This window comes from Trichechus manatus, unplaced genomic scaffold, assembly GCF_000243295.1.
Source record: "Trichechus manatus latirostris isolate Lorelei unplaced genomic scaffold, TriManLat1.0 scaffold00136, whole genome shotgun sequence".
Taxonomy (NCBI): Eukaryota; Metazoa; Chordata; class Mammalia; order Sirenia; family Trichechidae; genus Trichechus; species Trichechus manatus.
Genome location: NW_004444072.1, coordinates 901,088 through 924,652, shown reverse-complemented (window position 1 = coordinate 924,652; position 23,565 = coordinate 901,088). Strand labels below are relative to the sequence as shown.

Below are 23,565 nucleotides of genomic sequence, written 5' to 3'. Positions count from 1 at the left end.
AATTCAGTGACTTTGATTATGTTTATCATGTTGTCCACCATTACCACTATCCTTTTCCAAATTATTTCACTTCATTAACAGAAACTCAGTGGCCCCTAAGCAAAGACTCCCCCATTCCCCTCCTTCCCACCCCTGGTAACCACTAATAAACTTTGATCTCTATGCATTTACCTGTTTCATGTAAGTGGGATCATACAATATTTATCCTTCTGTGACCGACTTATTTCACTCAGCGTAATGTTTTCAAGGTTCATTCATGTTGTAGCACGCATCAGGACTTCATTCCTCTTTATGGCTGAGTGATATTCCATTGTATGTGTATACCACATTTTGTTTATCCATTCTTCTGTTTGCAGACATTTAGGTTGTTTCCATCTTTTAACTATTCTGAATAGTGTTGCAGTAAACATTGGTGTACAAGTATCTGTTTGTGTCCCTGCTTTCAGCTCTTTTGGGTATATACCTAAGAATGGAATTGCTGGATCATATGGTAGTTCTGTGTTTAACTTTTTGAGGAACTGCCAAACTCTTTTCCATAGCAGCCGTACCATTTTGCATTCCCACTTTCAAAACATGAGAGTTAAGGTTCCTGGCTTCCTTCTCAACAACTGCTATTTGTTTTTTTTTTTTTTTTTTTTTTTTCATCATAGCCGTTCTAGTAGGGATGAGGTAACATCTCATTGTGGTTTTGATTTGCATTTCCTTGATAACTAATGACACTGAGCATCTTTTCATGTGCTTGTTGGCCATTGGTTTAGCCTCTTGGTGAAATGTCTATTCAAGTCCTTTGCCCATTTTTTTTATTGAGTTGCTTGTCTTTTTGCAGTTAAGTTGTACAAGTTCTTTATATATTCTGGATATCAAATCCTTAACAGACATATGATTCCCAAAATTTTTCTCTCTGTCTGTAGGTTGTCTTTTCATTTTGTTGATAAAGCCCTCTGATGAACAGAAGTATTTAATTTCTGGGAAGTTCCATTTACCTATTTTGTCTTTTGTTGCTTGTGCTTTTGGTGTCATATCTGAGAATCCGTTGTTATAAACTAGGTCCCTAAACAATACCCCTATACTTTCATCTAAGAGTTTTATGCTTCCAGTTCTCACATTTAGGTCTTTGATCCATTTTGAATTAATTTTTGTACGTGGTATGAGGTATGAATCCTGCTTCATTCTTTTGCACATGGAAATTCAGTTTTCCCAGCACCATTTATTAAAGAGAGTCATCTTTCCCTATTGCTTAGCACACTTGTCAAAAATCAGTTGACCAAAAATAACAATTCTTAAAATATTTGTTCAGTTAATTCATGTTATATCAATTTGAAATTCCTGTTAACTCTTTAAGTTGAATGTTGATTAGAACAGTTTTACAGAAGATATAGTGGACATTTAAAAAATTAAAAATATATGCTAATTAAGGTCCCTGGGTCGCACAAACACTTTGGCTTGACTGCTAACTGAGAGGTTGGCTCTTTGAACCAATTCCCTAGGTAAAGAACGAAATACATGGAGAGAGATAAAAATAGACAATAAAATTAGGCTGATTTGTCTGTAGTTAGTAATGAAAACTGTTAGTAGAGGAAAGTTTAAAGTAGATTGCTCGTCTTCCATGTTACTTATATGTTATAATAGCAGTTAGGTTAACATTAACTGATGTAATCCTAAAGAAGCAAATTAAGCAGTGTGAAATAACCCCTATTTATCTTTTGAATTACATAAGTCATAATATGCTTCAACAAGAATATGCAGTAAAGTCAATTACTGTAATTTTATATTTTAAAACTACTTATGCTGTCCATGGCAAGGTTTATTAGTTCCTAAAATATTTCTCTAAAATGAAAAATGAAGAGTATAAAAAGGTTGAGATCATTCTGTAGAACTCCCTCATCCCACCCCACCCCACCCCACCCCACCCCATGTTTCAGGTTTTGGTTGTGTTTGACTTCCTATGATGAAAAATTAGGAAATTAGGACATTTATGCTTTCTCCAATCTATTTTACTCTTTCATGTTTTCATTGTTGTAAAAATGGTGCTGCGGTGTCAGACCTCATCTAACTTATCAAGGAAAGGAGAGAGAATCAAGATCAGCATCAGTCCAAAGCTGATTCCTGTGAGGCAAAGGTTAGACATACCTCCTCTCTCCAACCTTTTTACCAATTCTGACACCAGCTATCCCTCCCACAGCACTCTCTGCTTCTCTGCTAGGTTCGATAGTTTGTTTCAGTGGCCACACAGAACTCCACAGACCATACTCACAGTTATGGAAGTAACAGGTTACAATTTAGAGTCAAGAATGACTCAGGATACAGTTCTTCGGTCAGCCTCTCAGCCATGCCTACAGGCAGGCCTCTCTCTTGGCCCTCTGGCCCCCGACCTAGCCATTGCCCTGCTTGGGCAAGTGTTACAAAGCTCTTTAGCTCCGTCCATAAGTGCCTGGAGACACCCTACGCCGCCAGCAAACCTCCTGTCCGAAGGTGCTCAGCTCTTTCACTCCGTGGATCAGCACACCCACTGTAGCTGCCTCAGTTCTTGAGCCGGGAAGCCCACTGCGCCATCTTGCACCAGTGTCCTGGTCCTGCTGCTACCATTTCTCTGCCCCTGCTTATCGCCATCTCTGGTGTTACAGCTTGCTCTGTCTCTTGGGTCTAGGAGTTTCTCAGTATAGGGACCCCAGGTTCAGAGGATGCACTCTGCTCCTGGCTCTTCTAAATACTAGTGAGGTCCCACATTTTGCTCTGGGATTGGCTCTGTTTTTAAGCCTAGCAGGATAGCAAAACTGACCAATCCCCTCATTAAGTTTCCATACACCTTATTGGCCGGTCCCACCCCCCTCAAAGATTCCATGCGCCTAATTTGCATTATTAGCAGGCTGTCCAATCCCCTCGGTGGGCCACAAGCATCTTATTTGCATAGTCCCACCCAGTCATTTTTTTTGGGAGTCACATAGACCATGGGTAGAACAGGGCTTTGAACTGCTTCTAAGCGGTTCAGTCATGGCTGATGGAAACAAGGCAGGGCTTTGAACCAGTTTGAATTATATTTATAAAACAGAATGTAAAGCTGTAATTTTTGACATTTGCAGTGTAGTGAGTTACTTTAATAGGACCTTTCTAGCCCAGGGCTTCGAACTGGTTCTGAGTGGTTCAGTCATAGCTGACAGGCAGCGCACGAGTTGCATAGCAACCACATCTATCCCAAGTCGCATTTTGACCCTACTAGGAAACAGGCAGTGGTGTCCCGCTCAAAGATGGCGACTCACCACGTCATTTTCAGTGTTATCGCTCTCGCCAGTCCTGCCAATAATCCAGTTTCCCGCATCAGGCTCCTGAAAGTTTCCTGATGTGCGAGATTGGATTATTGGCAGGACTGTGGAGAGCGACACGCATTCAAAGCAGCATGGTCAGCCACCATCGTTGAACGGGCTAGCTGCCCTTGTTTCCCTCAGCCATTACTGAACCACTTAGAACTCGTTTGAAGCCCTGCCTTGTTTCTGTGGCAGTAACTGAAACAATTACAACCAGTTCAAAGCCCTGGGCTAGAAAAGTCATATTAAAGTAACTCACTACACTGCAAATGTCAAAAATTACAGCTTTACATTCTGTTTTATAAACATAATTCCCACGGTTTTCATACACACACCCAGTTCTTATTCACAGCCTTTCTGTTCCCAAGTTGTTTTTGTTTGTTTGTTTTGTTTTTTCTAATTTTTGTCTCTTGGTTGAATGGGCATCATCATCAAGTAGGTGTTTGTTTTGTTTTTATATTTTCAGTAAGGACTCATGGATGTCATATTCTCTGATATTTTACTTATTTGAGAGTGTTGTCTTTTTTAATAGAAAGGTAGATTGACTAGTTACAAAATTCTTGCATCATGCTTCTTTTATTTCAACTTATAGATGTTACTGCAGTGGTTTCTAGCATTGAGTGAAAGTCTTGGATCAGGCTGTTCTCTGCTTACCATGTCGGTTAGTTGTCTTCCCCCCATACCCCCACCGTTGTGACTTGCCTCTTCTGCCTGGATGCCTATAAGATTGAATTATTTAACCCTGAAATTCAGTAACTAACTTCTTTAGACTAAATCTATTGATTATTTTTCTGGGGATATAATGTGCATTTGTCCTTCCATTCTTGAAATTCAAATTTTTTATTTCATTTATATCTTCTATCAAATCTTTGAATATTTTATTTCCATGTGTTTTTCAAAAATGCTAATAATGTCTAAGGATCTCCTTCATCCATCTATTTACTTTTCTCTGATCATGATTTTGTCTTTTCCGTTTGTTGTTGTTATTGTTAGGTGCTATCAATATCAAGTCAGTTCTAACTCATAGTGACTCTGTGCACCACAGAATGAAACACTGCCCAGCCCTGCGCCATTTAGTTTTAGGGTATTTCCATATGCCTGTCCGCTATTCATTCAATATTTATTTAATGAGCACATCTGTGTACCAGGCAGTTTTGTAGGTGCTGGGGATACAGCAGTGAATAAAATAGATGCCTCATAGAGCTTGTGTTTTAATGGAGATAGAGAGTAGCAAGTAAATTGTGTATAGTTTGTCATACAGTGATAATTGCTACAGAAAAATTAAATCCCCCCCTCATGGGGTGGGGATAGTTGCTGTTTTATATTGGTTTTTCAAGAAATGACTCAGTGAAAATGCCATTTGATCAAATAACTGAAGGAAGTAGGGGAGTGAGCCTTGTACACCATACAGATATTTGGAGGAAAGTGAGAGAACAGTAAGAACAAATGCCATGAGATAGTGGCATGTTTGGAGGCAAATGAAAAGAGTAGCAGGAGATGATGTAGAGAGGTAGCAGGAGTCCAGAGTGCGTGTAGCCTTGTAGATCATGGTAAAGACTTTGTTTGGCTCTTACTCAGTGACCTGGAAAACCAGTGGAGAGTTTTGAATGGAGTGACATGGTCTCACTTAGGTTTTTAAAGATTGACTCTGCTATGGCTTCAGATTTGTGATGGTGTTTTACATCATGATTATTCTGCTTTTTTGTTATTTCTAGTGTGGTTTTTATCTCTAATTGTTTTATTTTCCTTGAACTAGGCTGGCTCTCATTGTCTGTCTGCATTGTTCTAGCCCTTCTTTCTTGGAACTCTTCTCTGAGGCATTTCTTCAGAACTTAATTTCTCTGAAGTTGAGTATAGAGAGTACTTCATGAATTCATCCTCTTGTTTCCTGAGATAATTACTTTCAAATATACCTTACAACTATGTCATTCGGTTTACCCTGCTCCCTATATTTTTGCCCTAGTCCTGTGCTGGATCCTTTCAGATTCTTACATGTCTTTGAGGGATATACTTCTTTCTAGAACATCTATTTGCTAAAGAATTGAGTAGGGAGGGCAACAAGTGAGCATCAGTTAGGTTTGTTGTTTCAAATAGGACTAGCTCTCAAACCAAATATGTTACACCTCCTCAGTCCTAGCAGTGTAGCTTCCTTTAGTTGTGGTGTATTACTCCACAGCAGAGTTGGGGTGACTACACAGCAACTTAGGTCATAGGCTCTGATGTAGTAATCAAATAGCGAGAGGGAGGGACAGATGGACAGAGACATGTTCTTTTAGAGGACTCAGTAGCTGTCTCAGGATCTGAAGAAGATTCTCTTGAGTTTGGTACAGATTTCACTGTAATTGGTAGAAATTCTTCATAATTTGCTTTGTAGTTGTAACTGTTGTTTTGAAGATGATGTTTCTTCTCATTCTCTTTTATATTGTGGTGAATGTTTTAGAGTAAAACTGCTCTTTAACGGTTAGTCCAAATCTAAATCATAATCGAATATTTGTACATTTGTGCAGCTCCACAATTTGTAGAGAGGTTTTATTTTTCACATAGTGTGTATAATCAAACAAGTGAATACTTCCATAGAATCTATAGTAACTCTAGAGTCCAAGGAAATTAATTTCACAATTTTCATTGAGTAGAGTGAAATAATAATAGCAAACAGTGGGTGCTTACTACATCCCAAATACTATGCTAAATGCTTTTTCATTTATTATCTCATTTTATCTTCTAAGGCTTAACTCTGTGAAGGTATTACTATAGATAAGGAAACTAAGGCATTTAGAGGTTTAGAAACTGGCTGAAAATTGTACTGCTAGTAAAAAGCTATAGCCAGAATTCAGACCAGGCAACCTGACTCCAGAGTCCATATTCTAAACTCTGCTGTAATCTGAACCTCCCCTCTGCCCCACTGCCCACCATACTGCCCCCACACACCTACTTAGCATTTAATAAAATTTGTATAGGTAATCACTTTTATTGAAGAATTTCCATTTTAAGGACTAAATTTTCTGGCCATCACTTAGGTGTAAATATTTTGTATGGGAGCGGTTCATTTAATGCTTGCATTCAAAACCGTATGTTTAGCATTATTTGAGACTTCTTGCAGAGTGTAAAAATGACTGGTGTAGAAGGCATGAGTCAAAAATTCATTTGTCTGGCCTTTTATAGAAAATATACTTAATAAGGAAATATGAATCTGATGTTTCTGACATTAAGAATTAGACTTGTAGTATGTGCCCTTTGAAGGCCTGCAGCACTGGTGTCCATAACACCTTCCCCAAAGACACAGTGCAGCAGCTGTTTTTTCAGGATTGTAGGTGGAAATGTAATTGCCCTTTGCTCATTCCAGTCCCAGCCCGAGAACAGAATCTGAAGCTTTTGCCGCTGCTTTTGGTAGGCAGCCAAAGAAAAGCATTATTTCCAATTTGGGAAGAGGGATGAAAGTACTTGGCTTTTGGCCCAGCTTGCTGGGTAAGGACTGTCCTCCTCTGTGACTTAGAAGTGGAGAAGAGAACCATTCTCTACAAATATGTTTTAGAAAATGATTAGTAGAATTATTTGTAATTATGAAAAACACATATGAAATAAAAATAGCTTTAATAGCACCTACTATCAAGTGCTTAGCCTAGATCAGAGGCTGGCAAATTTTCTTCTGTAAAGGGCCAAATAGTAAATATTTTAGACTTTGCAGGCCATACGGACTGTCTGGCAATACTCAACTCCACTATTGTAGCGCAAATGCAGCCATAGACAATACGTAAATTAATAGGCTTGGTTGTGTTCCAGTAAAACTTTTTTAACAAAATGGTAGCTGGCAGTCTGTGGATGGTAGTTTGAAGACCCCTGGCCTAGACTATAAAGATACTACCTCATCTTTTTAACCTTAAAGTAAGGCAAGATATTTAGTAAGTATGAAATAATTTGTTCTGGGTATTTCAGAATAGGATAGTATGTTGTTACTGAAAATGGATTGTAAGGATCATTTAGCACAAATTCTTATTTTATAGACAAGTGAGGTTTAGAAAACTACAAAAATGGAAAAATTAACGGAACTTGGTGACTGGAGTCCCTGGGTGGTACTGATGGTTAACTGCTCAGCTACTGATCGAAAGGTTGGCAGTTCGAATCCACCCACAGGAGGCCTCAGAAGGAAGACTTGGTGATCTACTTTCGAAAGCTCGCAGCCATTGAAAACCCTATGCACGATTCAGAAACATGGCAACTGGTTTAGTGACTGATTACATCAGGGAGAAAACAGGTGACTCAATCTGTCTTGCAGAATGAGACCTGGAATCAAATGGGATACCTGACTTGAGTGCCTGACTTTAGAATTCACTTTGCAGAAACACTTCCAAGTGTTATTTAAACCTATGCCAGCACCCCTCCCCCACCACCACCAAACATACACACACAAGGCAGGGATTATGATTAACAAATGAACAGCCCAAGGACACACAGTCTGCTGGTTACAGGGCCATTGTTAGATCACAGATGCCTCTTCCTACTCCTGGGCTTCTTCCACTAACCCCTGACTGTCTCCTCACAAGTCCAGGCCTTTTCAGCTGCATTGCTATCTAGAGACCAGCGTACACTAATAGGAGTAAATGAGGTGGGTTTTTTGTTGTTGTTTTCAGTTACTTTCTGATTTATCTCCAGATGAGCTAGACTTTTATCTAATTCTGGAAATCGCACTTGCTACCCCCGTTTAAGAACGTCTTATTTTAAAAAACAGTGACTTCATATATATAGTTTTAATTCTTCCTTTCTGATTTGGGTACCCTTTATTTCTTTTTATTGCTTAATTGCAATGGGAAGAACTTCCAGTCCAATGCCGAATAGTAATGGTGAAAGCAGGCATCCTTGTCTTGATCTTAGGGAGAAAATTTTCCACGTTTTCTCCATTTAGTATGATGTTAGCTGTGGGTGTTTCATAAATACCCCTTGTCGTATTGAAGAATTTCCCTTTTATGTCTAGTTTATTGAGTATTTTTATTATGAAAGGGTGTTGAATTTCATCAAATGCCTTTTCTGCATCAATTGAGATGATCATGTGGTTCTTTTCCTTAGTTCAGTTGTTGTTGTTGGAGCCCTGGTGGCACAGTGGTTAAGAGCTGCGACTGCGAACCAGACGGTTTGCAGTTTGAATCCACTAGCCACTCCTTGGAAACTCTATGGGGCAGTTCTACTCTGTCCTGTAGGGTTGCTATGAGTCGGAATCACCTCAATGGCAACAGGTTTGGTTTGGTTGCTTTTAGTGTTGTGTGCTGTCAAGTTGATTCTGATTCATAAGGACCCTGTAGGACAGAGTAGAAATACCCCATAGAGTTTTCTGGGCTGTAATATTTACAGGAGCAGATCACCAACCAGGTCTTTTCTTCGTTGAAGCTGCTAGTGGGTTCAAATCGCTGACCTTCCGGTTAACAGTTGAGCGCTTAATCATTGCCCCGCCAGGGCTCCTTTTAGTTTTAATGTGGTGTATTACATTGATTGATTTTCTTATTGAACCACCCTTGCATTCTAGGGATAAATCCGAGTCGGCCATGGTGTATAATCTTTTTAATATGTTGGTAGACTCAGTTTGCTGAATCTGCATTCATATTATTGGTCTGTAGTGTTCTTTTCTAATAGTGTCTTTGTCTGGCTTTGGTACTGGGTAATGCTGGCCTCGTAGCGTGAGTTAGGAAATGCTCCCTCCTCTTCTATTTTTTGGAAAAGTTTAAGAAGGATTGATGTCAATTCTCCTTTAAATGTTTGGTAGAATTTCCCAGTGAAGCCACCTGATCTAGGATTTTCTTTTCTGGGATTTTTTTAAATTACTGATTCAGTCTCTTCACTTGTTATGGGCATGTTCAGATTTTCTATTTCTTCTTGAGTAAATTTAGGTAGTTTATCTGTTTCTTGGAATTTGTCCATTTCATCTGGGTTATCTAATTTGTTGGTTTAAAATTGTTTATAGTAGTCTCTTATACTTCTTTTTATTTCTTTGGAATAGTAATGTCTGCTTGCATTTCTGATTTTAACTATTTATGTGTTCTCTCTTTTTGTAATCAGTCTAGCTAAAAGTTTCTAGATTTTATTGAATTTTTTCACAAAGAACCAGTTTTGTGGAAAATCTTTATTGTTTTTCTATTCTCTATTTCATTTATCTCTGCTCTGAATTTTGTTATTTCCTTCCTTCTGGTGGCTTTAGGGGCTTATTTGCTCTTCCTTTTCTAGTTCCTCAGGTAAAGTTAGGTTATTGATTTAAAGTTGTTCTTTTTTTAATTTAGGCGGTTACCACTATAAATTTCCTTCTGAGCACTGCCTTCATTGTATCCCATAAGTTGATAGGATTTCTTCTCCCTTCTGCTCCCGTTTTTCATCCTCATTGTTAGCCTTTGTGGAATGCTGCTCTTAAGCATACTCCAGGTATAGCCTTGATAGTGTTCTACTGATGTCCAGGGATGGGAGAGTCAGCTAGATAGGGGAATTTATTTAAATCTGTCTTCATACACTGTCTTGTAACAACACTCTTGTTTATAAGGGCATTTTAGTGTCTTCTATCTGTCTGCTTACCACAGGGGCTCAATGCAATTTCTGGTCATTATGGTAGTCAGGCGCAATGTACCCACTGCCTTAGTACATTGTTTTGCATCTTCCTACTGCCTAGAATACTTTCTCTTTTTCTCCCCGTTGCTAAATCTTCAGCTGTTAAGTAACTCTTACCACAGAAAGGGTGCCTCCTCTGTATTTGATCTCATTTGGATGGTCTTTCTCCATGCTCCCACCCATAGGATGCTGGATATAATACCTCCATTATGACACTTGCCACACTATTCTCTAATGGCTGGTTTACTTGTCATTACCCTTGGAGCTTTTTAAAGGCAGGAGAGCCCTGCCTTACATATTTTTATATCTCAAGTACCTGAGATGTAGTAAATGTTGAACATTATTTCCTGGGTCATTAATTTCCTCTAGGTATCTTGTCCTATAATACATGTTACTAGTTTTAGACCTTTCCTAAAATTGCACAGCTAAAAAAGTCCCTGAGAAACACTTTATACTTTAAAGATGATTCATTTTTAGAATTTGGTTGTAACTCGTTATATTGATTTGATATACTAATAATTGGACTATTATAGGTATTATAGTTAATATGACTGTTATTCAAATTTACTCACCAACCACTAAGGCCAAAGATGAAGAAATTGAAGATTTTTACCAGCTGCTGCAGTCTGAAATTGATCAAACATGCAATCAGGATGCATTGATAATTACTGGCGATTGGAATGAGAAAGTTGGAAACAAAGAAGAAGAATCGGTAGTTGGAAAATGTGGCCTTGGTCATAGAAACGATGCCACAGATGGCGTGATACAATTTTGCAAGACCAATGACTTCTTCATTGCAAATACCTTTTTTCACCAACATAAACGGCAACTATACATGTGGACCTTGCCAAATGGAATATACAGGAATCAAATCTACAACATCCGTGGAAAGAGATGATGGAAAAGCTCAATATCATCAGTCAGAACAAGTCCAGGGGCTCACTGCAGAACAGACCATCAGTTGCTCCTATGCAAGTTCAAATTGAAGCTGAAGAAAATTAGAACAAGTCCACAAGAGCCAAAGTACGACCCTGAGTATATTCCATCTGAGTTTAGAGACCATCTCAAGAATAGATTTGATGCCTTGAACACTAATGACTGAAGACCAGACGAGTTGTGGAATGACATCAAGGACATCATACATGAAGAAAGCAAGAGGTCATTAAAAAGACAGGAAAGAAAGAAAAGACCAAAATGGGTGTCAGAAGAGACTCTGAAACTTGCTCTTGACCGTCAGGTAGCTAAAGTGAATGGAAGAAATGGTAAAGTAAAAGCTGAACAGAAGATTTCAAAGGGCAGCGTGAGAAGACAGAAAAGTATTATAATGAAATGTGCCAAGACCTGGAGTTAGCAAACCAAAAGGGAAGAACACGCTTGGCATTTCTCAGGCTAAAAGAACTGAAGAAAAAATTCAAGCCTCAAGTTGCAATACAGAAAGGTTCTAGGGGCAAAATATTATTAAACGATGGAGGAAGCATCAGAAGAAGATGGAAGGAATACAGAGTCTCAATGTTCTACATTTCAGGAGGTAGGTCCAAGCTGCACTGAAGGCATTGGCGAAAAACCAAGGCTCCAGAAATTGACGGAATACCAACTGAGATGTTTCAACAAACAGATGCAGCACTGGAAGTGCTCACTCACCTATGCCAAGAAATTTGAAGGACAGCTACCTGGCCAACCAACTGGAAGAGATCCATATTTATGCCTATTCCCAAGAAAGGTGATCCAGCTGAATGTAGAAATTATCGAACAATATCATTAATATCACACACAAGTAAAATTTTGTTGAAGATCATTCAAAAGTGAATGCAGCACATCGACAGGGAACTGCCAGAAATTCAAGCCAGCTTCAGAAGAGAACACAGAACCAGGGATATCATTGCTGATGTCGAACAGATCCTGGCCGAAAGCAGAGAATGCCAGAAAGATGTTTACCTGTTTTATTGACTATGCAAAGGCATTTGACTGTGTGGATCGTAACAAACTATAGATAACATTGTGAAGAATGGGAATTCCAGAACACTTAATTGTGCTCATGAGGAACCTGTACATAGATCAAGAGGCAGTTGTTCGAACAGAACAAGGGGATACTGCGTGGTTTAGTCAGGAAAGGTGTGCATCAGGGTTGTATCCTTTCATTATACTTATTCAGTCTGTGTGCTGAGCAAATAATCTGAGAAGCTGGACTATGTGAAGAACAGGACATCAGGACTGGAGGAAGACTCATTAACAACCTGCATTATGCAGATGATACAACCTTGCTTGCTGAAAGTGAAGAGGACTTGAAGCAATTACTGATGAAGGTCAAAGACCACAGCCTTCAGTATGGATTACACCTCAACATAAAGAAAACAAAAATTCTCACAAGTGGACCAACAGGCAACATCATGATAAATGGAGAAACAATTAAAGTTGTCAAGGATTTCATTTTACTTGGATCCACAATCAACACCCACGGAAGCAGCAGTCCAGAAATCAGACGATGCGTTGCATTGGGCAAATCTGCTGCAAAAGACCTTTTTAAAGTGTTAAAAAGCAAAGATGTCACCTTGAAGACTAAGGTGCACCTGACCCAAGCCATGGTATTTTCAGTTGCCTCATATGCGTGCGAAAGCTGGGCAATGAGTAAAGATCGAAGAAGAATTGATGCCTTTGAATTATGGTGTTGGCGAAAAAATATTGAATATACCATGGAATGCCAAAAGAACGAACAAATCTGTCTTGGAAGAAGTATAACCAGAAAGCTTCTTAAAAGCAAGGATGGTGACACTATGTTTCACATACTTTGGACATGTTATCAGGAGGGATTAGTCCCTGGAGGACATTATGCTTTCTAAAGTAGAGGGTCAGCAAAAAAAGAGGAAGAGCCTCGGCGATATGGATTAATACAGTGGCTGCAACAATGGGCTCAAGCATAACAGCAGTTGTGAGGATGACGCAGGACCAGGCAGTGTTTTGTTTTGTTGTACATAGAGTCGCTCTATAGAGTCAGAACCGACTTGAAGGCATCTGACAAAACAACAACATACTAATGGTTTGAAAAAATGATATAACTTTTTAGGAAGAATTTTATGGTTTGTAATAATTAGAAGCAATATTTAATTAAAACTTTTTTTTCTTGTTACCTTTTTCTGATGTTTGCAAAGCACTAAAATGGTTTTTGGCTAAGATTACAATTTATAATTGCTAGTTTTCAGCTGGTCAATTAGTTAACTGTACTGCGAAATGTACTCTGAAATGTCTTTCCCATTACTGGAATGACTTTTTAGTTTGATGTTTGAACACATGTTTAATTTCTAGCTCTAACACGCTTAGCTGCTAACCAAAAGGTTGGAAGTTTGAGGCTGCACAGAGGCACCACAGAAAAATGACCTGGCAGTGTGCTACCGCAGAGTCAGCCATTGAAAACCCTGTGGAGCACAGTTCTACTCTGACACACGAGGTCGCCGTGAGTTGGAATTGACTCAACAGCAACTGGTGGTGGCGGTTATAGAAAAGAAGTCTGGTTACCTTCAGAGAGCTCCCATGAGACTGGCTCTGATGGTCTGGACTGTCTCAAATGTACTGCCATGTTTATTGCTCTTGTACTGTTTTTCACTTCACGGGAATACCGCCAATTGCTGCTCTTGTAGTGTGCATTGCTGTGCCATATTTGTCTGTTAATACGCAAAGCACATACCACTTAATTGATGGAGTGGCATGTATTTGTTCTATTGGTACCCTCATAGATAGCCCAACCACATTTCTTGTATACTTGATACTTAATTTCCAGGGAATTAGAAGGTTTGTTTAGTGCTATTAGAAGAAACATGTAACTTAATAAAAGATAAATGTCTTCTGAGAAAGATTATGATCAGATGTCTAAAATACCATTGTGCTGATCTTCCTTCAGATATATATGTTTACAGTCTAAAAAGAACAAGCCAAATTTTTTATCAAATCTTTTATCAATAACAAATTATAGCATGATGTATTTTCAGTCAGTCATTAATGGATTTCTTTGTTGTAGTCACTCATGTTTGTTTTTTTTTTTTTTTTAATTGTACTCTAGGTGAAGGTTTACAGAACAAATAGCTTCTCACTGAACAGTCAGTACACATATTGTTCTATGGCATTGGTTAACAACTCCATAACATGTCAACACTCTCCCTTCTCGACCTGTGTTTTTTTTTTTTTTGGTGTCACTCATGTTTTTTGATAAATTAACTTTGGTTTTGTTATTAAAAGTAAAAAAGAAAGATGAAGGGAGAGAAAGGACTTACTATAACTTAATATGGCAGAATGAAGCCAGCAGGGTGTTTTACCTTGGGGTCTGAAATGTGTCATTAAAATAACAATTTTCCTTTTCAATTTTATATCTGATAACCAATATTCGAAAGAAAGACAAAAATATCTTTACCCAGTTTCTAGCTACTTTCGTATTTTTTTGCTTGAATCTGATATCAAATTCTTGAAATGTTTTCTACCAGCACTCCTTTTATTTCCTCTTAATATTCATTTTTTGAAAAGACAATATTTCAGTATCATTCAAAAATAAAATATTTATTTTTAGAAAAGCTACGCAGTATACACTGAGCTTACCTTTCTACCCCAGTCCCCCATCTGTCCAGTTCTTAGTGCATTCCACCATGAACACAAACACATAGGAACCACTGTTGTTAATGTCTTAGCATTCCTTCAGGGTTTCCTTATGCATATACAGTAAATATGAATATATATCTCAGATCTTTCCATATCAATACACCAAGGACTTCCTCATTTTTCGTGGCAACCATATTCTATTCCTTTGTTAATTCCTTTGCTGAAGGCCTTTCTTAGGCTTTATTCCTCTTCTCGGGCTTTGTCAGTCTAGGGTACTGCCTTTTGTGGGTGTCTGTGTCACTACCCTCAGGCCTTACTGCCAGAACTTGCCCTTCTACTATGAACATGTACATATGTGCACATCAGTATAAAATTACAGAAAGCAGAACAGGGAGTATAGGGAACCATTGAAGCCCCTCTCAGATAAATGGGAGAATGAAGGACCTACTTCTGCATTGCCCCTGCACTATCTCTAGGGTGCCAGTCTTCTAACCACAAAAGTTTTCAAATGTTTGTACTATCTACATTCTACCCCCTCCCAAAACATAAACAACAAAACGCCAAACTTAGTGTAGTCATGCAGTCTTAACCATCTTGGTCTGCACAGTGCCTGGCAGATAGTTGTTCAGATGTTTATTACGTGAAGATAACACTTCTCTGGCTGGTTTTTTATTGCTGTTTCCCTTTGCTTTTCCCAAAGCCTAACTCTGAGCATTCTTGAAAGTTCTCTTATTGTCTCTTGATTGTTTCAGTGTCCTCATCCCCCCCAGAGAACTCAGCTACTCTCAAAATTTCAACTGCTACGTTTATTTGGATGATTCTTACACTTCCAATTTTTTTTATTTTCTCTCATATTCAAGACTGTTAGATCTACCTCTAACATAAGTGTATTATGTGTGCTGGGTATATTTATATGTTAATCTTCATAGCAAGGTATTATGAGATCTGTTTTTTCCATGAAGAAACTTGGGTTCAGAGGGATCACACAATTAGTTAGAAGCCCTTGGTTAGTAACTAGTAGAACCATAACTTGGAGTCGCTGCATTTGATTATGCCGTAGAACCTCACACTGAAAACGTAGAAAGAATGTAAGCATTAAGAGGCCTGAATTCTAGCCTGGGTTTTGCCATAGTTGACTCTGAGGTTGTGCTATTTGCTGTACCTGCATTTCTTCATCTGGAAAATAAGGAGGTTGGACTAGACAGCTGAAGTTCCTTCTCACTAGCTGCTTAAGACTTAGGATATAAATCTAGGGGGATTGCTTACAGTGCAGGACCTGTCATCCATCTCCTCTACACTTCTAAAAGGCAGGCCTTTTTTTCTCTTCTGAAATAGAAAATGATCTTACCATGTGTTGCTTCTGTTTGGTTGGGACTTGTGTACCAAAATCAGTGGATTTTATTTAGGATATAGATTTTTTCCCCCCTCAAATTTTTTAACGCACTTTTTGTCTAATATATTTGTATTCTGTTAAGGATAATTTTTGTCCATTGATTGTTAAATGACTGTGCATAGTTGACTTACTTTAAAAAAATTTATTCCGTCTTTGAACCATTAGGTATAACCCAGAAAGACATATGAGTTGGTTCATTTTCTTCTTTCTCAATGTTTTTTCCTAAGTCTGTAGCCATTGTATTCATTTTATACAATAACTTTATAGTATAAATGGGTTTTTAATCATAGCTAGAGAACTGTTTTGATACTATTGTATTGCATTACGGCATAATACACATATTAATAAAGAAATGTGATGAAAACCTTGGATGGTCTGCATTTTATCTCTCAGTATTCTTATGTTCGTTATTTAAGTATTTAGTATTTTAAACACACATTCTAAAGTGGGGTCTAATTTTTACCTTGATATGCTCTGTATAAAGGTGGCATTTATAGTCTATATATAAAACATGTTTCTTTCATTTTTAATAGAAAGAACTAATACTTTATTGGATGATTATATCAGTTAACGAAAGGATAATTTTGTTTTGTGATTTAAGGGTAATTTATTAGCAGGAAGTATAAAAAAAATGAAGTACTACTTTTGATTGTTACTGATCCAATTTGGACTATATATGACAATTGTTTCAGGAGATTTATTAAAAATATTTTATGTAAAATATTTCAATTTACTTTTTTTCTTCTTGTTACAGGAGCTAGAGTTAATGCCAAAGACAGCAAATGGTTGACACCTTTACACAGAGCAGTTGCATCTTGTAGTGAGGTATGAAATTTTTCTTAGTAAATATATATAAAAAATCAAGTAATTAGGCTGGTTATGAGTCCATATTCAAATTCTGTGTTTTCCAAAGAACAAAACTCCTGAAAATACTTAGACTGGTTATTTTACTTTAGATCTTTTATTAACTCAAGTTATTTGTTCCATTTTACCTTTTGTAACTGGATAAGGCCTCTTTGAGAGTTTGGAGTAGCAGAGAGTAGAAAACCCTCCTTTCATCCCTCCTATGAGAGAGAAATTATTTTTCTATCTTATAAAATCCTCCTCAGAGCTTTTTTCCTGTTGGTTCAGAATAACCTAATAGACGTGTTGCAAAGCTTCTAAAGATAGTGATCAAGAAATCTCAGCAGTGTATAATAACTAATTGAAATATTAATGTGTAGTTAATCACTGACATGAGTTTTAAAACATTACTTGATTGCAAATTTTAACAGCTTTAAATATATAACTGTAAAATAGGTTAAGGGTCTTACAAGGAAGAGCAGTTCCTCCTTATGTGTAGCTGTATATAGTGTTGTCTCTTCAAGATAACTCACATTTTTAGAGAACCTTCATTATTTGCCAAGTATTTATATATTTTCATATCTTCCAATCCTCATGCCCTCCTTGTAAGATAGGTATTTTTATTTATTACGTAGATGAGGAAACTGCATAGTTAAATGATTCACTGGAAACCACTCAGCTGTCAAGTGGCAGAGATGAGACAACAACCCAGACGCTCTTTCTGTCATTTTACTGCATTTCTAAACTGTATTGGATTCTTTTCTATAAATGCATTGTGCCCAAAGCACCCCTCTCACTTAAGATACCTGGTGCTTGTTGCAAATTTTAAAAAATACCTTAAACTCTAAAATGTATGTGTGTGTGTGTGTGAGAGAGAGAGAGAATTAATGTTAGTCCAGTGTTCCCTTAGTTATCGAAATTGTGAGAGACAAAAAAGGGACTGAAGTTTAGCTACTGTTCCTACTGTCCATGGTGAGACCTGGTAGTTCTGGAGAAGGAAACTAGTACCTCAGGAGATTTCCCCCCACCCCCACCCCCGCAGGAGAAATTAGAGGAGCTCCTACCTCTTTATTCTTCTTTGCTATTCTTGTTTGTGAACTGCTTCTTGAACCCAGACCAAGAACTGGGCAAGTGAAGAGTAGAATGAAAAAGTGACTGGGAAGGATTACAAATCCTGCGGTGTAACAGAAGCAGTCTGTTAGCTGTACCCTCCTAGTTGGGAGAAGGATGGGTGGAGCAGTGGGTATGCTCAAGCACACATCTAACTCAGATCTGAGGCCTTGCTGTGCTAACGTTGGTGAACCAGGGAACTTGGATTTGGAGAAACTGGCTTCAGATATCACCTGCCACTTTCTAGCTGTATGATCTTGGGCAAATCAGAGTTACCATGAAAACTAAAAAATAGTACCCAAAATACTTTGAATTCTGGAATTGCATGAAATTGTTCTTAATATTGTCATTAGCCTTCCTTAAAGTTTTTTTTTTTTTTTTTTTAAATAAAATCAGTTAAGGAAGATAAATGTTACCATCATTGGAACTTGTATCAATAAATTAGTTATACTACCCATTTTTGCAGTATGACTCTTGGGAATATGACTATTAAAAATAATGGAGTTTTGCTAGATTAAATAATCAGAAAAAAAAAAACACTGTATATTTGCACATACTGTGAAACAGAGCAAAAATTCTGAAAGTAACAAGTTTCACCCAAAGACTTCACTGCTAAGTTTTTAAAAAACTATGTACTCAGTCTGAAGTAAGGGCAAGGTATGGGTTAGAGAGCAGTGATCTTAAGAGGTGGTAGGTAAAGTTTCTTAAGTCTGCTCTTCAGGCTAAAAATTTCTGGGCTATGTAGTACCAACACTCTTTTTGTAGGATTATGGTAAACAGCTGTAAAATGTGACCATACCATGAAATTAAAACTTCTGTGAGCCCTGAGGATTTTTCTTTCAAAAAGAAAATCTTGTAATTATCAAGACTACTAGAAAACCTAGTTAAGATTATCAGTTTCACTGATGTTCTTTTTTTTCCCCCCTGCTTACCTTTTTCTATATATTTGCATGCACTTCTATGGTAGATACAGAATAATGCAATTTCTAGATCTCAGGATTGCATCTTTTTAATTTTAATTGGTACAATCAAGTTACCCTCCAATGGGACTATATCACTGATGTTCTTTTAATTGTTCCCATTACATCCAGATAACAAAAGGAAAGTACACTTATTTCATTTAATTGAAAACATAGCTTGGTCACAGTGTTGTGTGAAGAGACGTCTTTCAAAGGCAAAATTTCAGGTAGCTTTATATTTTTGGTTTATGTTTTTGAAATAGCATGAAGAGAAGTAAGCATTACAAAAGATGATTAGAGTGACTGTTTTCTCAATTCTCTCAAGGATGTACATAGCTAGCACTATTGTAGAAGCGTGGGAGAGAAGCTAATTCATCATACACATGAATGCCTTAAGGCTTAATTTCCTCACTGAACCTGGGTTGACAAGGATTGCTTCAGGTTAAATATCCCAGTGACACGGTTTTTACACTTTGTAGTGTTGGCTGGCAGCCTCACTCTAGCTCCATCTCCCTGTTACTGTTAATTTTCAAATGCAGCATACAGTTCAGCTCTGTGAAAGTACTAAGAATTCCTCTGAATAAATCAATTTCTGACTATAGGGTTTGTTTTTTTTTTTTGAAGCCACATCACAGTGCTGGATTCTCTAGAGGGTATGCAATTTATTTTTTTACCTAAGTCCAAGAATTACATTTTAGTTCTATCAGGATATCTAAGTTTAGATTATATTATCATGTGAGATAGTAGTCCATCCAAGCTTTAGGTTTATAGGCAGTCCCCGGATTACACACGAATTCCATTCATAAGTCTGTCTTTAAGTCGGATTTGTATGTAAGTCGGAACAGTTAGGTATTGTTAGTATCTAACATCAGTTAGTTAAATGTTTGTCTTAGTATATAGTGTGCCTTTCTATGCATAAAAAAACATTAAAGAAACACTTCCAGTCAACTAAAACATCTTTAACATAATAATAATAGTAATGTTTTGATGTGCATCGCAAAGTAGCACCTATTTTGTTATGAGGAGCCATTGTATGTACCCTGAATTTTAAACATACTGTAATAGGCTTTACTAGAGTTGGTTCCTAACAGGGCTTCGAACAATTAGTTCCAGATGGAACGCTTGCTGGATAATTTGCATTTCTATCAAGTTCCCAGACAATACTAATGCTGCTGGTTAGGGACCAATTCTGAGAACCACTGGTAGAGCAGTGGTTCTCAAAATTTGTTATACACGAGAATCACCTGGGAATCTTGTTAAAATGTAGGTGGAAATGCAAATTCTCAACAGGGGTTCGAACTGGAATGAACTATGGGTTTTACTTAAGTTTGATGTTCATAACATGGGGATTGCCTGTATTTACAACTGTGTTAGCCCTTTTTCTTGTACCTTCCTTCATATCAGTGGTAAGAATTGCTGAAAAGGAATATTGTCGAGGACAGAGCCAGTGCTGTGGAGGCTGTTATAGACTGACCCCAGGCTATTAATAAATACTCTTTGGGTACAGGTATTTAACCTTTTGTCATTGCCTCCATCCATATTTTATAATCTTATTTAAATAGATGTCATGGAGTATTTACTTAGGTGTTCTTTTGAAATCAAGGCAGCATTTCTTGCACATGTCCTCCAATAACTGAAAAATTGTTATTGAGGTTACTGTGGTAATTGTTGTTAGTGAACTGTGTTTGTCCTTTGTTATCCTTGCATTATTTTCTAAATTCTTACAACAGCTGATAATAGGATCTATAATTTTACTATGATATAACATCGGGCTCATTAGTTTGTAGAAATTTGCCTGTGTGTCTGTATCTGTCTGTGTCTGTGTGTCTCCAGTCTTTGGAGATTTCCCTAGTTTTCTCTGAATGTCCAGAGATCTCTGCCATTGGCTGTTAAGCCATACCTTATGATCTGACATGTATTATTCTGAGTAGTAAATAGTGGACCCAGGGTTCAAACCTTGATCTGTCTTGATTCTAAAGTCTTAAGTCACTGTGTCTTCCTTAGGTGCCATCTTACCTACCCTCACCTACTGTGAACTGGATTATTGTTGCTTTTCATTGGTACAAAAGAGGATAGTTTTATATTTTCCTGTTCTTGCTAATGGAATATAAATACTTCCCAAATTCTTCAGAGACTTCAGTGTTCTGATTTGCATTGTGAATTCCAGAGTGGGACTGAATAAGGAAAGGTGGTAATCTATATTAAGCTGTGTTTACCCAATTTATCAGATTATAAATTATATTTTTTTTAATTTATTTATTTTTTAATTATTTTCTAGCAATTCCTTAACGTGCATGCTGACATTTCCTAGCCAAGTCACAATATACCTTTCCAGGAACAGGAGTGAGGGCAAGGAATCCTGATAATGTTTCTACCCTTTTTCCCCATAATTTTGAGTACATATCCCTCTATGTATCCTCCCCCGTCATATTTTTTAATTGAAGTATAATTTATAATAAAATGCACAGATTTTAAGTGTACACTCATTTTTGACAAATGTATACATTTGTATAACTTCTGCAGTAATCAAGATACAGATTTCCATCACCCCAGAAGCTTCCTTGTGTCCCTTTGTCAGCCAGTCCTCTCTGTCTGCAGAGGCAACCACTGTTCTGATTTCTCTTACAATAGAGTACCCCTTTTTTCTTTTTTTTAAATTTTATTAATTTTCTTGTTGTGTTGAGAATATACGCAGCGAAACATACACCAATTCAACTGTTTTCTACATGTACAATTCAGTGACAGTGATCGTTCGAGTTGTGTAGTTACTCTAACCTTGCTTTTCCGAGTTGTTCCTCCTACATTACATAAACTCATTGTCTCTTAAGGTTCCTATCTTATCTTTCAAGTTGCTGTTGTCAGTTTCATCCTGTATACATAGTTCTTAAAAGAGCATAATGTAGACTACTGTGTTTTTACGTAAATAACATGCACCTTCTATGTTTGTTTGCCAGTCATGCCCTCCCTCTTTGAGCTACTTTCATAAGCTCTGCTATGCCAATTTTTTGTTTTTTACATTTTGTTGTAAAAAAGATTATCATAGCACTTATACGAAAATACCTCATTGGAGGAGGGTGCGGTTGGCAAACAAACAAGGAAGGTGTGCATTATTTGCATAAAAATATGAAAATTGTTCCTGTTCTAAAACTTTATAAAAATATATTCTTGACTTCTTTTGTTCAACATAACATTTTTGAGAGTCATGTTTTGTGCATCAGTGGTTCATTCTTTTTTGCTGTTCAGTAGTATTCCACTGTATATCACAGTTTGCATATCCATTCTGTTTATGGACGTTTGCATTTTTGGTTTTGGGCTCTTACAAATAAAGATGATATGAACATTCTTGGATAGGTTAGATTTTTTTTTATCTGTCTATGATTTCTCTTGGGTATTATAAGGTGGCACAGTGGTTAAACCACTTGGCTGCTAAGTCAAAGGTCAGCACTTCGAATCTACCAGCCACTCCACAGGAGAAACGTGGGAGTCTTCTTCCATAAAGATTTACAGCCTTGGAAACCCTATGGGGCAGTTCTGCTCTGTCCTATAGGGTTGTTATGAGTCAGAATCAACTCGACGGCAGTGGGTATGGGTTTGGTTTTGATTTGGGTAAATAACTGGAATGGATTTGTGAGGTCATAGGGTAGGCCTTCATTTATCTTTAACAGTCTGACTTCTTAGCATGTTGATAGATTACTGAGATTCTCTCCGGTCTTTTGCCAACGTTGTTATGTGCTTACACTGTTACCCATATTTCAAACAGTTCTCATGCTTTTTATTTCAAAGACTGGAAAAGCTGTGGGTAAATCACAGATACAGTATTTATTTGTTTAATCTCTCATGATACTTTGCATATTTATGGCTGCTTACACTTTGCAATACTTTTCATGTGCATTAGTTTATTGTGCCTTTATAGCATCCTTGAGAGAGTAGTGGACAGGTGCTTTTCCCCCCTTTACAGATAAGAAAACCAAGGGTCAGTTTTATTAGACTGACAGAGCTGAGATGAGAACCCATATTCTGTGTGATTTTATTCTGGTCCTTTGCATTTTCATGCATAGTTAGACATTCATTTACCAAGGATAGAGTTATCAGTTTTAAGGAGAAGTTTTTTGTTAAGTTTAGTTTTGATTATATTGCTTAATGTTGATGGCAGACTGGATTTTTTAAGATCCTAGTGTGAGTTCAGTTTATATTTGTGTTGTGAAATTTTCCATGTGCTTTTTTGGAAACCGTGGTGGCGTAGTGGTTAAGAGTTACGGCTACTAACCAAAAGGTCAGCAGTTCAAATCCACCAGGCACCCCTTGGAAACTCTATGGGGCAGTTCTGCTCTGTCCTATAGGGTCGCTATGAGTTGGAATTGACTCAACAGCAATGGGTTTTTATGGGTTTGGGAGACAAATCCTTTTGAGGAGTAAATAAATGCTTAAATTGCCTTAATACCGACTTTCTTCCTAGATAGTGTCATAGCAAAAACCTTGTATGTCTGTCTGTCTGTCTCTCTCAATGAACTAGATCCTATCCTAGTGATTTTTTAATTAATCGTATCTCACTATCTAGAAAAACAAGAAATGAATTTTTTAAAAAAATATTTATTAATATTTCTTGTACATTTTGATAGAGACTGTTATACTTTTAATGGGGGGATGGGATAAGGGAATGTTTTATCGTGATGCATCTTATATGACTATTGTCTTTAGTTAAAAAAATTTTGTTTTCTTGGGTGAATTCCTACTGTTTTTTACAGCAGGTTCTACCAGTACTTTTATTTCCTCAGGAAATTTTATTCCTTTTATA

General features: G+C 37.4%; 1 protein-coding gene across 14 annotated transcripts in view; it reads left to right on the top strand.

Annotated features, from left to right (window-relative positions):
* ANKRD28 (ankyrin repeat domain 28) overlaps positions 1-23,565 on the top strand; it is a 202,345-nt gene that overhangs the window by 122,500 nt on the left and 56,280 nt on the right. For 13 of the 14 annotated variants that reach the window (XM_023739519.1, XM_023739522.1, XM_023739521.1 and 10 more), the window contains one exon: positions 16,613-16,683. In XM_023739519.1, the coding sequence (XP_023595287.1) occupies positions 16,613-16,683 (71 nt within the window). The other variant, XM_023739529.1, reaches the window with a different exon arrangement.